Source organism: Trachypithecus francoisi, unplaced genomic scaffold (genome assembly GCF_009764315.1).
Source record: "Trachypithecus francoisi isolate TF-2019V2 unplaced genomic scaffold, Tfra_2.0 Lachesis_group16, whole genome shotgun sequence".
Classification (NCBI taxonomy): Eukaryota; Metazoa; Chordata; class Mammalia; order Primates; family Cercopithecidae; genus Trachypithecus; species Trachypithecus francoisi.
This window is the reverse complement of record NW_022681461.1, coordinates 94,403,854-94,420,528: the sequence shown is the minus strand read 5'-3', so window position 1 is coordinate 94,420,528 and position 16,675 is coordinate 94,403,854. Positions and strand designations below refer to the sequence as shown.

The window sequence follows — 16,675 nt, the reverse complement described above, 5'->3', positions numbered from 1 at the left end:
CAACCCAGCAGGTGGGGGCCTGAGAGCTGTCGGTTGGAAAGCTCAGGTGTCCCCTGGCCACCCTTGCTCCTGGAGCCCAGGTCGTCTCCTGTTCTGCCCGGAGGAGAAAAGATGAAGGGAAAGCCATCGTGTGGACTGATGGTGCTTTGTTTTGTCTGTGTGTCTGTTCTTCATTTGGAGCCACTTCATATGTTTACTTTGTGAATGCACTTTTTTTTCTTAGGCAAAAATATGACTGTCAGTTCCCATCCCCAACTTAAAAATCAAAATAGAGTTTTAGCAAGGGCACCCAGAGAGAGGGCTCCAAGCAAGCACGAAACTGACATTGATTTCTTTGCCTGGAAATAAAAAAAAAAAATGTGTCTGTGAGTCATCTTTGGATTTGCATTACAAACAAGAATGCAAATGAATGCCACCTTGTCTGCATAATCTACAGACTTCAAAAATATGTTTTGATCTGATATATTTTAAGAAAAATATGCAGTTTACCAAAATCCTAAAATTTTCTAGTTAAGTAATCAGAGTTTGAGTTTTTGCTTGTGTTGATGACTCATTTTCTCTTTTGTTTTCTGTTTTTGTTCTTGATTTACCTTAACCTACCTGCTGACTCACGCCATCCAACCAACATACAATGCGAAAACCCATGTCTCCGTCTGTATGTTGTGCACCTGCTGCTCACACCTCCCCAATTTGTAAATAATACGCAAATATCCATCCATGAAAACATCACATGTAGGAAACGGTTGGTTTCACAACTCTGAACGGTTCTTGCAAGTCCTTGCTTTGCTTGCTCAGCTCCCCTCCTGCCCTCTGGTTCCTGGGACTCTAGCCCACTGCCCTCTGGGCGTGTGGTTGGATGCGGCTGCACCCACTCACCTCTGGCCTGCTCCCTCCCTCAGCTGTGGGCGTCCAGCGGGGCTTCTGAGGGCCCTCCTGGCAGCGGTTTGATTCTGGGAACTGGCCTTGGGCGGGGCTTCCCTGAGACCTGCCCAAGGAGAGGGAGGTGGGGTTTCTGGAGTGGGTAAAAGGGCAGTTTTTTCTGTTGGGACTGGCTCAGATTTGGGGAGGCTTTGCGGGACATGAGTTTGTCCCTGATCCCTGCGAGTCCATGGTTCCTGTTGCACAGCCATCTCCCACTGTGTCCCCATCGTGCCAGTCGAGAAGGCTTGGCTCTGCCCAGGTGGCCTCTGCAGAGTCCCCTGTAGCATCTATCCTTCCTGGACTGACCTGCCTTGGGGTGGGCGGGGTTAGGCCTGGGGTTCAGGGCTCAGGGGCAGGGCTTAGAGTCTTTGTCTTCATGATTCAGAAGGGTTCTTGTAGGGCTGAGTAGAAGAAGGGGGCTCTGCCCCTAGAGGCAGTGGAGCCCAGGCTCCCCCATTCGCATGTCACTGAACTGTGTGTGTGCCTCGGTCAGCAAGCTCATGTGGAGTGCGGGTCCAACGGGAGCTTCCTGCTGCGTCTTCGGGAATTTTAGAGCCAAGATAGTTGGTAACCGACCAAACTTTAGCTGTGACTGTGGAAATTAATGTAAAGTAGAAGATATTTGAGAGTCACGTAAAAGTGAATGTTTGTGATACAGCGATTCACAGTTGCGCGGAAGAGCTTGCGTTTTGAGAAAATACCATTTGATGCTGCAGAAACACCCAGGTGATGTCATCTGCACGCATCCAGCTCGTGCCAGTCAGACCCCTGCTCAGTGTCACCTCCTCAGAGAGCCCTTCCCCACACCGTCTGTCCCGTCCTCTCTCTCCACCACAATCCACGCCTGATGTGTTACTCATGCACGTGCACGTCCCTTTCCCGTCTTCAGTCGCCCGTCTCATTAGAATGACGACGGAGTGGGAGCCACATAGCAGTTTTTCTGCACCTGGTGGGCCTTGCCCTCTGGCGTGGTACCTGGCCCACATCGTGGCCCACAGATCTGGGTGGGGTGCCCAACTGACACTCGGGACAAGCCCTCACTTCCGTGTGACTCTGGCCAGAGGCTGTGGTGGTCTTGGATACAGGGTCAGTGGGTCTCTGTCGTGGCATGGTGTCCCGCAATGCTAAGTGCAATTTTAAATCCCTTTTCTCAAGTGCTCCCCACCTCCTGGACTGGGTATCCCCATGTTTCTACTTTGTGATTGAGAAAGGTGAGGATTGAAGGATTAGGGACCATTGTACCATCAAGGTGAGTCAGCCGCCATGTTGAGGGCACAATGATGTGCCTTTGGGGCGCCACAGACCTTTTCCCTCTCGGGGAAGTAAGGGAGGGCCTGACCTTGAAGTAGGTGTGGCTGCAACAGAAGCCATGGACTCTCTGAGGATGGGGCAGGCTGTGTCTGCCTCCGTGGGGCTGGTCATGGAGTCTGTGAGGATGGGGCAGGCTGTGTCCACCTCTGACGGGCTGGTCATGGTCTCTGTGAGGATGGGGCAGACTGTGTCCACCTCCGAGGGGCTGGCTGAGACCAGAGGTGATGGTGCAGGTGCACGGCATGGTGCTGCTTGTGCTTCTGTCCCTTGCTCTCCTGCATGCAGCTGGCATGGTGCCCGGCCTGCCACGCTGTGCTCGAACATCTGTGGCTGCCGTCACCGTCTGTCTTCACAGCTCTCCAGGGCGCCCGTCTCCTGCCCCCAGCCTCTCCTGAGTACCCACGGGAGCCCCAAGAGAAGCCAGGAGGAAGAGGGGAATGTGAGTCTCCACAAAAGCAGAAAGTGATGGTGGCTGAGGTTGGCATTCATGCGTTAAGTCATTTGGACATACTTACTCTCCACGCACCTCTCACCTGCCCTGTTGTCTTCCAGTCCTTCCTTCGTATGCGGCAACCTTTATTTTCCCCAGCGTCTTCAGGAAATCTTGTCTGTGCCGCTGCCTGACCATGCTATGAACCAGCGGGTGCTGTGTTGCCCCAGTCACTGCCCCTCCAGACCCGTTGAGCACATGGTTTCAGAATGGGATCCTCCAGCCCCCGGCTCTGTTTCATCATCTTACACGAGGGTCTCCTGACACTGGAGACTGAGGCCCTCCACCCCTGCACCCATGTTTCTAAGATGGCTGGCTTCTCTGGGTCCTTCTTCTGGGTCCTCGTGGCCCAGACTTCTTGGCCATCTTGTCTACCACGGAGATGTTATTTCCCTGGCACAAGCAGGTTATGGAGCTACGGGTACACTTGTGGTGCCCTCTGGGGTCACACCCTGAGGTCTACTGCTGCCGCCTTGCTGATTTGGATCATAGCCCGTCCTTGTGCCCACTGGCCATGGATATCATTCAAAACCAGTCCTGCTCCCACAGTTCCAGCATCCCGCCTGAGAGCCAGTCCCTCAAGTTGAGTCGTCAGCCGTCCTGCCCCCACGAGTGGAAGTGGCAGACCCAGGCAGAGGGTCCTCTGAGTATGGGTTGGGCCACTGTCCCTGCAAGGAAGAGTGAGGCCCACCCCTCCACTGATGCCTCATTCCCACATAATGGTAGCCCTGGAGAGGCGGGACGCTCTGCCAGGCCCTCACCACCTCTGCACCTGCACGTGCTCCTGCTGCTGCTGTCTCATTTGACATCTGTGTTCTCTTTATTTGATGACTGAATCTGACAACACGAACGTGTCTCTGAGCCTGAGCTGCTTGCATATTTTAAATGCTGCAGTGGCAAGAAGCTGCTCTCAGGCTGTGTGTGGGCACCTGACCTCTAAGTAGACAGAGGGCAGAAAGCCTCCTGGGTCCACAAGCACCCCCATCTGTGCATGGACGCCTCCCCAGAGCCTGCTTCCCTGAAAGGGATGTGCCAGTACAGTAATTCAAGTGCCCTGAGGCCACGTGGAGGCTTTACTCCCAGGTAATCTGTGGAGTCCCGGGTTTATCCATTTATCCTTGTGCTTGATTTTGAGCGCCTTGGATGAGGGAGCTACACTAGACAGCCTGGGTTCTCTAGAGCAGAGGCCTGTTTGACTGTGAATTGCAGAGGTGGCTTCCGTGGTGTGAGCAGCAGAACACCTGTACCTTCCATAACTTGTCTGCACACACCTGGAGCAGCCTCAGAGGAAGTGTTTGCCCCTCTGCCAGGTCCCAGCTGGGGTCCAGCAAGCAAGGGCTTTGCTGTCGGAGCCAGGAAGGAAAGGGCATGGCCGTGAAGCCTGGGCAGGGGTCCCTTCAGGGGTGCTCGGTGGAGAAGCAGTCATGCCCAGCACGTGGTCAGCTTGGCCATGTCCTGTGAGAGGCGGTCACTGCTGGAGGCGCAGCCACAGGTGATCTCCCAGCTCACCTGCAGCAGAGAGCTGCCTGGGAGAACTTTTCTCTCTGTTGCTCACGGTTGGGGGTGGGGAGAGGCCTTAGAGCCAAGGAGGTTTTCTCTGATTTGCTGCATGAGAAGTGATTTGCAAGGACAAGCTTTACTTCTGGAAGATTTTCTGGTGGCCGATTGCTGCTTAGACTCTGAAACAAAGACTTTTTATTTTGATCTTTTTAACCACTTTTCTTTGGGGCCACAGGGATGTGGGAAGAGGTGGTAGGGTGGCAGCAGCTTGCCTGCGCTTTCAGGGCTTCTGAAGGTCAGAGAACAATTCCTCTTCTCTGCAGAACAATTTCATCAACCTCAGCTTCCTCCGCCTCTTCCGAGCTGCGCGGCTGATCAAGCTGCTTCGCCAGGGTTACACCATCCGCATCCTGCTGTGGACCTTTGTCCAGTCCTTCAAGGTGGGCCAGGCGGGGGGGCCTCCGTGCTTTCTGTCCCCTTCCTCTGTCTTACTTCCCCCGCCCCCACCACAGCGGCCCCTCCTTTGGAAGGCTGGGAGAGGGCATGGCATGCAGGTCTCGTGGTTGTATGCATTGTCCTGTTGTCATTTATAAAGACATTGTAAGTTACCGTAGGTTCCCTTGTTCATGCTTAAAAGAACCCTGAGGTGGGTTTTACGACTCTGAGTTAGAGATAAAGAAACTGGGGCATCACTTGGTGGAGGGGCTTGGTGGCCAGTGGGATGAAGCTGGAGTAGGCTGAGGTCTGTGTCACCTCACAGGCCCAGCCACTGTAGCACGAGGCCTGGGCGTGGTGGCCGGGAGGCGTCTGTAGCTGACCAGCCCCTGTCTCCGCAGGCCCTACCCTACGTGTGTCTGCTCATTGCCATGCTGTTCTTCATCTACGCCATCATTGGCATGCAGGTGGGTGCTCCCCTTCGGGACAGAGCGTGGTCCCAGCCTCTCGTCCCCCGGAGCAGAGGGGCACTGATCATGATTGTTAAGTCGTCGTCATAATCAGTTAATCCTTAGTGAACATTCTCTATGAGCCAGATCCTGCTTTGAGCACTTTATGAACTTATGTAATCCTCTTTTCTCACTCTTTTTTTTTTATTTTTTATTTTGAGACAGAGTCTGGCTTTGTCACCCAGGCTGGAGTGCAGTGGTGTGATCTGGGCTCACGGCAAGCCCTGCCTCCCAGGTTCAAGTGATTCTCCTGCCTCAGCCTCCCGAGTAGCTGGGATTGCAGGCATGCGCCACCACGCCCGGCTGATTTTTGTATTTTTAGTAGAGACGGGGTTTCACCATGTTGGCCAGGCTGGTGTTGAACTCCTGACCTCAAGCAATCCACCTGCCTCGGCCTCCCAAAGTGTTGGGATTACAGGTGTGAGCCACAGCACCCAGCCTAAACTTAACGTAACCCTCAGAAAGACTGTTTTATGGAGGAGGACAGGAGGTGCCACAAGATCGGGCTGCTTGCCCAGGGCCATCCTGGTGTGGAGCAGCCCTGGCCCTCGGCCCATTGCCACCTCTCCAGGTGGATGCACCTTGGTGTTCTTGAGGGCCGCACGGGCTTCCGCCCAGTGATGGTAGGGTGTCAGGGCATAGGTCAGAATGGGTGCTGGCTGTGTGGTGGCAGCACATTTGAGCACAGCTGCGTTTGCCGAGGGGCCTGCACAGCAGCGGTCGCTTATTCTGTTAGTCTGGCAGCCACGCTGAAGGACAGGCCTGACCCACGGCGGGGGGTTACATGCTACTGAGGAAAACTGCCTGAGAATGCGAGCAGGAGCACATCAGATCCTTGCACTGGGCAAACTTGGCTTGCATAATTTAGATTTTCTTTATTTTGCCAAAGAACACTTTGTCAGCTATTTGGAAATAAGCATTTGAAAACCATCAAGCAGTGTCCCAGTTATAAATCTTTGGCATCTGACCACTTTTCCGACAGCAGGGACGGAAGAGGGACCCAAGAGTTAATTTGTGATGGAAGGTGCCAGCGTCAGGTTTGCTGAAAGCTGATTTCTAAACTCTATTTCAGGGATTGAAGAGTTCTTTTGCTTTAAAATTTGCAGAGATCTGATGCTATATAAAGAAATACATCTTTTTTTCCTGCTTTGGTCTGTGGATGTACAGAGCATGGATGTTACTGATCTTTGTGGATAGTTCATACATTTGCAGCCAGATTCCAGATTCTGGGCTGAGTACAATTACTGACCCATTTGCATTTCTTAGTGTGGAAAAGTCAGTTAAAATGAATAAAAAGCCCCTCGTGCTATTGCATATGTTTTAAAAAGACATTTTCCCATGACCTGTCAGACTTGTTACCAACATAATGCCTGCTTTGGAGCCGCTGATGATCCCACTTGAAAACACTTCCTGTGTTATGTGTGGCGGAGGCCTCGCAAACTTGGCTGGGGGCCATTCTTGGGAGTGTTTCAGACTTGCATCTGTGGACAGGTTCAGAGCTGGAGCCGGCACATATGTGGCCACTGAGAGGGTGTCTATACTGGGAACGCGCACTGGCCTCTCCCGGGTGGGAGTTCTCTGGGGAGGGCAGCCGCCCATCTCATGTGGGGTCGTTGTGTGGCTTGCACACCCTCTCTGGCTTGGTCCACCTGCCGCGGCTCCTGCAGACCCAGCAGAGTCTGTGCCATTGCTCTTCTCCATTGCAGGTGTTTGGGAATATTGCCCTGGATGATGACACCAGCATCAACCGCCACAACAACTTCCGGACGTTTTTGCAAGCCCTGATGCTGCTGTTCAGGTGTGTTGTTCGGTCAACCCAGGCCAATGTCCGTTCTTCCATCAGTGGCTGCTTTACTCAGGATGAAGAAGGGTGGGTGCCAACCACGGAGACCGCCCACTTCTAATTCCCCAACCCCACTGGCTTCCCCTCAGCAGGCCTTTCTGGTTCTTCCCCTCTCTCTGCTCATCTTTTCCAAAGGCTCCTGGTATCTGCCCCAATCTCAGAAGAGGCTGAAGGGAAGCCCTGAGGGAGGTCATCCTGGGAGCCCTGGGCCAGGCCAGCCTCTGCTGCCTCATCTGTGCTCCCTGGCGGCAGCTTGGGGGCCTCCAGTGAGGCTCCAGGCAGAGGTCTGGGAGGACAGAGGTGCTTAGCAGGGGCTCTCTTGATGTGCGGCCTCCAGCTTTCCACCCGTGCCCTTGTTGATTACAGGGATCGGTGGGATCGAAGGCAGTAGGGCAATAGGGGGAACTGCTGCCAGCAGAGTTTGTAGCTACTCAGTGGCCCAAGGAACCCAACTGGCCAGAACTGCTGGTCTGAACACACCTTTATTTTCCACTATCTCTCATGGGAGCCGCTGTTCCCTGGGCTCCTGGATGCAGCCAAGCCAAGTAACAGGCAGAACCTGGAGGGGCCAAGAGGCCGTGGCACAAGCTTCTGGGCATTCCGAGGTCTCCTGGCGGAGATGTGCCCAGGAGAGGGCTAAGCATCAGCTACTGTTCCTGGGCGCGGAACAGGTGCTATGGCCATCCTGGTTTGAGAGTGAACTTTGGAGCAGAGGGGAGGTGGCGAATGTGTTTTCCTGCCTCCTGAGTCTTCCACAGTTTATCACTCATGAACCTAGGACAGAAGGAAGGAGCTCTTTTAGGGATTTACCATTTCAGTTCATGTTTGCAAATGCACTGGGCTGCTGCACAGCCAGCCCTGGGGGTTGCTCGACACAGCCCACCCTGCCTGCAGATGCACGCTGGGGTGAGCGCAGACCCAGACCTGCTTTGCTGAGCTGCCTGGAGAGACCTCTTGGACTCTTGTTTCTTTGCATAAGATAAGCAGGCACCCTTAGGCTGACACTGTTCCCAAATGATGTTGTTTGCCTGGGCTTTAGCTGCTGTGTTAATTTTATTTCATCATTTATTAATATTCTGCCTCATGCCACAGAAGATTTAAGGCAAACCTATGAAGTCAGCCTTAGTTTTGAGGCCTTTGGTCTCACGGCTTTCTGTTTCTCCCTGAACTTTGTGTTGCCTGGGAACACCCTTATCAGTCAGGCCCGGCACAGGTTGAAGCAGCAGCCCTGCAGGAACACCCCTGCCTCTGGCCGTCATCAGTGAGGAGTGGGCCCAGCTTATGCCCAGGGCTGACCACACAGACACATGGAGGTGGGGACCCAGGCCTCTGACCCACTTGTACCCTGCAAGCCCCTGGTGCTGGCTGTGTCCAGGAACAGACTCCGTGCAGCAGCATCCAGGGTGGCTGCTCAGGGCAGGGTGCTCTTGAGGTGTTCAAGGACCAGCAGAGGCCAGGGTGCTTGGAGTGGACTGAGCTGGAACCGAGAGAGGGTGAAGTCAGGGAAGGAGTGGGCAGCAGGTCCCACAGGGCAGTGGGCAGTCATGTGGATTTTGGCATTTCTGATGAGTGAGGCAAGTCGTTGGAGGGTTTTTTTTTTTTTTTTTTTTTTTTTTTTTTTTGAGGCGGAGTCTCGCTCTGTCTCCCGGACTGGAGTGCAGTGGCCGGATCTCAGCTCACTGCAAGCTCCGCCTCCGGGTTTACGCCATCTCCTGCCTCAGCCTCCCGAGTAGCTGGACTACAGGCGCCCGCCACCTCGCCAGCTAGTTTTTGTATTTTTAGTAGAGACGGGGTTTCACCGTGTTAGCCAGGATGGTCTCGATCTCCTGACCTCGTGATCCGCCCGTCTCGGCCTCCCAAAGTGCTGGGATTACAGGCTTGAGCCACCGCGCCCGGCCCGTTGGAGGGTTTTGAGAGGAGGAGGAATGTGATCTGACCTGTGCTTAGTGGCCCTGCTTCCTGCTGTGTAGGGCAGAGTGAGAAGACCAGCTTGGAAGCTTCCATAGCACAGGGCAGGCCATGATCACTTGGTCTAGGACAGTGAGGAGTGGGGAGAGCCTGGCTGTGTTTTGAAGGCAGATGAGCTGATGAACAGGATATATATAGAGAGAGGAGGCAAAGATGATGCCCACATTTTTGGTTGGAGCAGCTGGAAGGAGAGTCACCATTTCTGGAAATGAAGAAGACCAGGGTGGCATGTGTCTGGGAGGAGGTCAGGAGGACAACTGGGGCCTGTGGTGTCCACAAAGAAGTGCTCGCCCTGGCGTTGGCCCCTGGTGCCATAGATACCTTTTAGTAAGCAGCGCTTTCCCGATTAACGGTCAGTTTGGAAATCTAGTGCCGAAGGCTCCTTTGAAGAAACAGCATCTGTGACCCAGGCCTTGCACACGTGTGAGCTCTCTGTGGGAAGGAGCCCAAAGGAGCGGGCACGTTTGGCAGCCCCACAGGGCTCGGGCTCCCTCGAGGGCCTCTGTGGGCCTCACAGCTCTGCCCTTCTTCTCAGGAGCGCCACGGGGGAGGCCTGGCACGAGATCATGCTGTCCTGCCTGAGCAACCAGGCCTGTGATGAGCAGGCCAACGCCACTGAGTGTGGAAGTGACTTTGCCTACTTCTACTTCGTCTCCTTCATCTTCCTGTGCTCCTTTCTGGTGAGTCCTGGGCACCGTGCCCCTCCCAGTGCCACGTCTTGTCTCGGTGCAGCTCAGGCTCCCCCCACGTCTCCTGCTGATCCCTGACTCCGATCCAGGCCGTGTCACAAGCTGAGTCCGTGCTGATGGCCCTTGTTTCCCAGAGATGGCGACCTCATTAGCACGAGAAAGGGCCGACGTGGTAACGGGCTCCTGTGGGCCCTTCCTTGATGTCCGTGGAAAAGGGTTACATTTCCAGGGGCAACTGTTGCTTAACTTCCAGCTTCTAGAAGGTCATCTCCTGTGGTGATGGGACATGAAGGTACAGCATCCCAGCCAGTGTGCGGGGAAAGCAGCCGGACTGGGTAGGGAGGTCGGCAGGGCAGGCCCCAGAAGTGTGGATTTTATTCCACATCCATGGAAGCCTCTGGGGGCTTCACAGGGTCTGCTTGATGTTTTACAGCTTGGCTCTGGCTTCTGTGTGAGTAGTGAGGACGTGGCTGCAGAACGAGTGGGGAGATGACTGGGGGCAACAGTGGCCTGGAGAAAGGAGAGGCAAGGGAATGAGGTGGGATTGGGCTGCATTTTAAAAGTAGAGCTGGCGGCCGGGCGCGGTGGCTCAAGCCTGTAATCCCAGCACTTTGGGAGGCCGAGACGGGAGGATCACGAGGTCAAGAGATCGAGACCATCCTGGCTAACATGGTGAAACCCCGTCTCTACTAAAAAAAATACAAAAACTAGCCAGGCGAGGTGGCAGGCACCTGTAGTCCCAGCTCCTCGGGAGGCTGAGGCAGGAGAATGGCATAAACCCGGGAGGCGGAGCTGGCAGTGAGCTGAGATCCGGCCACTGCACTCCAGTCCGGGTGACAGAGCGAGACTCTACCTCAAAAAAAAAAAAAAAAAAAAAAAGTAGAGCTGGCATGATTGATGATGAGAGATGGGCATGTGAAGAGGGAAAAGCAGGCTGCATCCTGGGTTTTCTGGGGCCACAGGGTGAGCAGTTCTTCTGAGATGGGAGTACTGGGGAGCTGAGATTAGGTTAGGGTTGGAGGCAACAGAGATGCCCAGTGACCTCTGGGCTGGAGATGTAAACGGGTTGTCGTTAGTGTTTGGTGTGTTTGTGGGATTGCTTGCTATTCGCTGGATCCCTGCTAATGCGAAGCTTGGTGGAGTGACCTGCGTCCAAAGCAGCACCTGAGTGCCTGTTAGACATACAGATTCCCGGGCCACTCCCCAGACTGCATCAGGATGTCATGGAGATGGATCCAGGAATCTGAGTTTTAACAAGCTCTCAAGGTGACTCTGTGTGTGTTGAACTTTGATGAGCATTGACATAGGGGAAGAACAGGGTTCAGAACAAGGCTGAAGACTCTGCCCCAAGGGCACTGAGGAGGCAGAAAGGAGCACTAGATCCAGAAACTGAGGAGGAGCAGTCAGGGAGGCAGGTGGAGAACTGGGAGTGGGCGGAGGGAGGATGTAACCAGCCATGCGCCATATTGACGGAAGGTGATGCAAGATGATGACCAAGAATTGTTCATTGGGCCGAGCGTGGTGGCTCACACCTGTAATCCCAGCACTTTGGGAAGCCCAGGCAGGCAGATCACCTAAGGCCAGGAGCTCAAGACCAGCCTGGCCAACATGGTAAAACCCCATCTCTACTAAAAATGCAAAAATTAGTCAGGCGTGGTGGCATACACCTGTAATCCCAGCCACTGGGGGAGCTGAGGCAAGAGAATCACTTGAACCTGGAAGGTGGAGGCTGCAGTGAGCCGAGATTGCACGATTCCACTCCAGCCTGGGCAACAGAGCCAGACTCCATCTCAAAAAAAAAAAAAAAAAAAAGGGAGGCTGAGGCAGGAGACTTGCCAGAACCCGGGAGGTAGAGGTTGCCATGAGCCAAAATTGTGCCACTGTACTCCAGCCTGGGGGACAGAGCAAGACTGTGTCTCAAAAACAACAACAACAACAACAAAAAGTTTGTCAGACATGGAAAGGCAGAGGCCATTAGCGCCCTTGGGACATTGTTGCCTCCGTCAGCGTAGTGGGAGTGGAGGCCTTGTTGCCGCAAGTTTGAGAGCCCATGAGAGGAGAGGAGCACAGCCGGGACAGAGTCGCTCTTGACAGTGAGCAGCACGGAGGAGACACCTCGAGCCTGTGGCCCTGACTCCAAGGAGGAACAGCTGGCATGGGCTGAGCTTTTCTCTAGGTGCATTCACTCCTCAGTACATGGGTAGAAAAGTGAATTATCCAGATTCGGGATTTCCCAGACAAGTCCAAGGAGGGAGAGAAGGGTGTGTGTAAGAGTGTGGTTATTGTGTTGGATGTGGGATCAAAGCTGGGGACAGAGGAGGGTGAGGGGCAATGCCACTGGACTGGAGGTTCTCGTGAGGACATGTTTTGGGATGCAGGTATTTGAAAAAGCGAGCCGGAAAAGTAGGCGATGTGAGCAGAGTGGGATGTGTGAAGTGGAGATGTGGGAGACAGTGAGTGATGCCATCAGTAAACATCATTGCCGTCATGACATTATTATTGCAAGATCATTGCATTAACATTAGCATGATCACTGGTGATAAGCATGTTTAGCATGATTTGTGGGAACAAAGAGATGAGCTGATGGGTGAGAAGGTTCAGGAATGGAGAGGGCAGGCAGTGGTCCTCCCATCTCTGTGGATCTTGAAAACAACAAGAATGATAACAAGAATAGAAGTGGAGACACAAACAGCAAGCCAGGTGCTAAGTTTTTCATGAAGGAAGGGGAAACTTAATATGTGACGTGAGCCCCAGAAAACAGGTTTCTAAAGAAGAGACCAGAGGGGACATCCATCCGCTTAGATGTTGGAGCCAGAGCAAGAACAAGTGGAGAGCACTCGGGGGAGATGGAGATATAAGGACTTGTGCTGATGGCGGACTGTGAGCTTTGCAGGGTGCAGTAGGAGGTTGAGGTGGTTGGGAATGGTGTACACTTGAGACAGGTGAGCTTATACTTAGATAGAGAAATACAGAAGGACCTACAAAACTGTGTTTTGCCACTTGCCAGAAACCAAGGGAAGGATTTCCATGTTTGAGTCATCTCCTGATCCCTCCGAAGACCCCTTGTGGGCAGCAGGGAGGGTGGGCTTTTTGGAGAATCACTTTCCTGAGGCGTTGGTCTCTATACTGTCCAAGGACATCTGGTGCTGTAAGAACCAGCACACCTGTGGGCACAAAGCCAAACCTACTAGCCTGACCTTACCATGTACCTGGCTGCAGAGATGGGGTTCCACAGAAAGCCACATTCATGATACCACAGCACGCACAAGGCCAGCACTCACTAGATGTGTCCAGGATGAGTCAAGGAATCCCTGGGTTTAGCTGTCACCCCTGTGCAGAGAAGTGGGTGTTCCGTGGCCACTGTCCTTTGTTCTTGTCCCCATGGACCTCAGTCATGGTTCTTGGCTAATCCTGGTGTCTCCTTACTGAAACTGTAATCCTAATTCTTCTGGTACTTCCCTCACAGATTGGACATGCAACTCATGTTTTGAAACACTGGGATGTGGTTTGGTCTGATAGAGAAGTGACGTGGAGAAAATGGGACTGTGAATTTGGGATGGGTGGCAGGACTTGGTTAGGTTGGGATTTGGTTCCATTAATTGGAATAGAGGGTGCTGACGGAAGAATAGGGAATGAAGTTGTTCGTGACAGCCTGCTGATAATCACTGAGTCAGGCACTATCAGAGTCTTATGAATACATTAAGTATTTTAGTCTCTGTGACTGTCCTGAGATTGGTATTGTTATTATTATTATTATTACAGTGAAGAAATGGAGGTTTAGAGATGTTAAATATCTTAGCCTTAGTTTAGAACCTAAGTTTTTGAAAAGGACAAATTCCTAGAAAGACACAAATTACCATAACTGACTGAATTAAGTAGAAAATCTGAATAGACCTGTAACAAGTAAGAAGATTGAATCAGTAATCGAAAACTTCCCAATAAAGAGAAGCCCAAGACCATATAATGGCAAAGGGACACTCTTTGCTGGGAAAACGGGACATCCACATACAAAAGAATGGAGTTGGACTCCTACCTTATACTATATACAAAAATTAACATAAAATTAAAGAACTAAATGTAAGAGCTATAACTATAAAGCTCTTAGAAGAAAACATAGTGGATAAATGTTGATGATGTTTTACTTAGTAACAGAGTCTTAGATTTGACACCAGAATCAAAATAAAAGAAAAAATAAATTTGTCTACTCAAAATTAAAAACTTTCATGCATCAAAGGAAACTATAAACAGAATGAAAAAGCAACCCAAGGAATTGGAGAAAATATTTGCAAATTACATTTCTGATAAAGGGTTAGTATCATAATTGTTGAAAGAAAATCTTTTGCCAAATTAAATTTAACAGAGTTTGATTGAACAAAGAATGATTCACAAATCGTGCAGCCTCCTGAGTCGGAGTAGTCTCAGAGACTCCAACACAGCCACGTGGCAGAAGAGGATTTATGGACAGAACAAGGAATATGATGTACAGAAAATGGAAGTGAGGTGCAGAAACAGTTGATTGGTTACAACTTAACGTTTGCCTTATTTGAACACAGTTAGAACAGTTGGCCCCCTTTGGCCAAAACTTGGTGTGATAATAGGTTACAAAGTCTGTTTACACTTCCATTTAGATTATAGTTCACTAGGTACAGAGAAACCTTTAGGCTGGACTTAAAATATATAAGGAGGCAGCATTAGGCTAAACTTGATTTAACAAAATGTATAAAGAACTTCTACAACTCAACAACAAAAGTAAAACAACCCAATTAAGAAATGAGAGGTGGCCGGGCGCGGTGGCTCAAGCCTGTAATCCCAGCACTTTGGGAGGCCGAGACGGGCGGATCACGACATCAGGAGATCGAGACCATCCTGGCTAACACGGTGAAACGTCGTCTCTACTAAAAAAAAACAAAAAAAAGCTAGCCGGGCGAGGTGGCGGGCGCCTGTAGTCCCAGCTACTCCGGAGGCTGAGGCAGGAGAATGGCGTGAACCCGGGAGGCGGAGCTTGCAGTGAGCTGAGATCTGGCCACTGCAATCCAGCCTGGGCGGCAGAGCGAGACTCCGTCTCAAAAAAAAAAAAAGAAATGAGAGGTAATATCAGCAAGATGACTGACTTTCCCCATAGTGCTTGTCCTTCTCAAAAAGACAGAGCAATGAACAAAAAATTACATTTTAATGAAAATAATTGAGGGAGAGTCTTGGAGTACATCAGAGGTGTAACAGAGACACTAGTGAGCACCCTTGGGATGGCCACTTAGAGAATGGAAGGAAACACCAAGCAAACACCACCACTCCATCCTGCAACTGGCATCAGCTGGGACCTAGGAGGAGCTTTTCCCTTTGGTGAGGAGGTAAGCAAGAGGATCCCAGGAGCGAGCCCCCATTACCACCTCAGACACCTGCAGACCCCACCACTCGGGTCCCCTGCAGTCCTCAAGGCACTAAGCCCAGCTGAGGGAGCTGCCTGGAGTCCACACAGCTGTGCTCCCCCAAGAGACAATGCCAACACTGCTCAGCCCCTGTAGCCCATGTGGCTACTGTGCTCCACTACCTAGGAATTGGAACTACAGCGGGAGTGTGACTTGCTCCTGGAGTAGCCACAGCTTCCCTTTATCCCTGAGGCAAAACTGCCATCAAACTAATCGAGACTGGTGACCGGCATCCCGAAGCTGAGCTGCAAGCAGCTGTTACACCCTTCCCCAAGGGGCCGAGTGGAGGTGGAGCTGCTTCACCTACCCTTCCCCTCCATGCCCACAGGCCAGAGCTGAAGTGCTACCCTGCCTCCTGGGAAAACACCACCTTGACCACTCAGAGTGGTCACACCTCCCCAGTGTCTAAGTTGAAGCAGTTTCCTGCATCCCAGGAAATGGTGCATTGGCCACCCAGAGCAGTCACATCCCCCAAGCCTGAGCTGAAGTGGCACATTGCCCCTGCCCCCCACCCCCAGGAATCAGTGCCCTGACTGAACTGAGGGCTGTGCATCCCAGGGCTGACCTGACATGGTACCCTGCCATCCCAGATAAATAGAGCATTGGCTCAGCCGAGACACTCAGCCCCACAGGCCAAACTACTCTAGTGCCCTGCTTCCCTGGGGCTAGACTTGCTCCCTAGAGTCTGAGCTGCTGAGACAGCCCTGCGGAATGGAGTTCCTTGCCTCCCCAGGACTCAAATGACAGCTGTGCTCTGCCATTCTAGGGTACTTGCTGCTACACCTGGTCTCACAGAACTGCCAAGCCTCACCATCCCAGGGTCAAGAGTAACTACTACATGGTGCCTTTTCCCCTGGGACCCTAGATGCCACTAAGCCCTATTGGTTCAGGTTCCTGAATTGCAGCTGTACCCAACTTCTCAGGACCAAAACTCCAGAGCACCCCTTCTTCCTGATTTGGACCAGTGCTATGCCCTGTCCCCACCCCACCCAGGAGTAGAATCACAGCTATAATCTCACCACCTGGGCCTGAGCTGCTTGGGAATGGCTTAGAGTCAGATCGTGGCACTGTGGGCAGTGTACACCCAACTCTGCCCCAGGGAGCAAACCTGTACCCCAAGACCCAGATGCCACCATAAGTTCATGAGATTCTAAGCATAGGACCCCGGCTCCATAGCCACTCTGAGCACCTACACCTGGAACCCAGTGGTGCTGCAGCTGATTGCAGGCCATTAGACCTGATACCAAGAGGTATCCCCTCAGCTAAGTCTTCCAATTGTGGGGAAAACAAAAATAACAGGACCCCAAAAGCCCTTGACACTGAGGACATTTACAGCCTACACTGCCACTTCTGCTGCCACAAACTTCTACACCCTGGACAACTGAAGTGCCCACAGTTACTGATGTTGAATGCAGCTAAAGAAGTTGTAGGGAGAGTATACCACTGCACCTGGAAACAGATTAACTACGCCCTTCCCAGCTGGCACACTAAAACCCAACTTCACTGTACAAAGTTTGGAAGGGGTGATTTGTTCTATCAGATGTACAGACATCAAGGGACACAAGACACATGAAAAAGCGAGG

General features: G+C 52.2%; 1 protein-coding gene across 14 annotated transcripts in view; it reads left to right on the top strand.

The window, feature by feature from the left end:
* Positions 1–16,675, top strand: part of CACNA1B (calcium voltage-gated channel subunit alpha1 B) — a 252,505-nt gene that overhangs the window by 196,554 nt on the left and 39,276 nt on the right. For 8 of the 14 annotated variants that reach the window (XM_033238339.1, XM_033238326.1, XM_033238337.1 and 5 more), the window contains 5 exons: positions 737–742; positions 4,546–4,662; positions 5,059–5,124; positions 6,873–6,964; positions 9,513–9,657. In XM_033238339.1, the coding sequence (XP_033094230.1) occupies positions 737–742; positions 4,546–4,662; positions 5,059–5,124; positions 6,873–6,964; positions 9,513–9,657 (426 nt within the window). The remainder of the gene's footprint in view (positions 1–736; positions 743–4,545; positions 4,663–5,058; positions 5,125–6,872; positions 6,965–9,512; positions 9,658–16,675) is intronic. The other 6 variants (XM_033238335.1, XM_033238336.1, XM_033238334.1 and 3 more) reach the window with 1 other exon arrangement.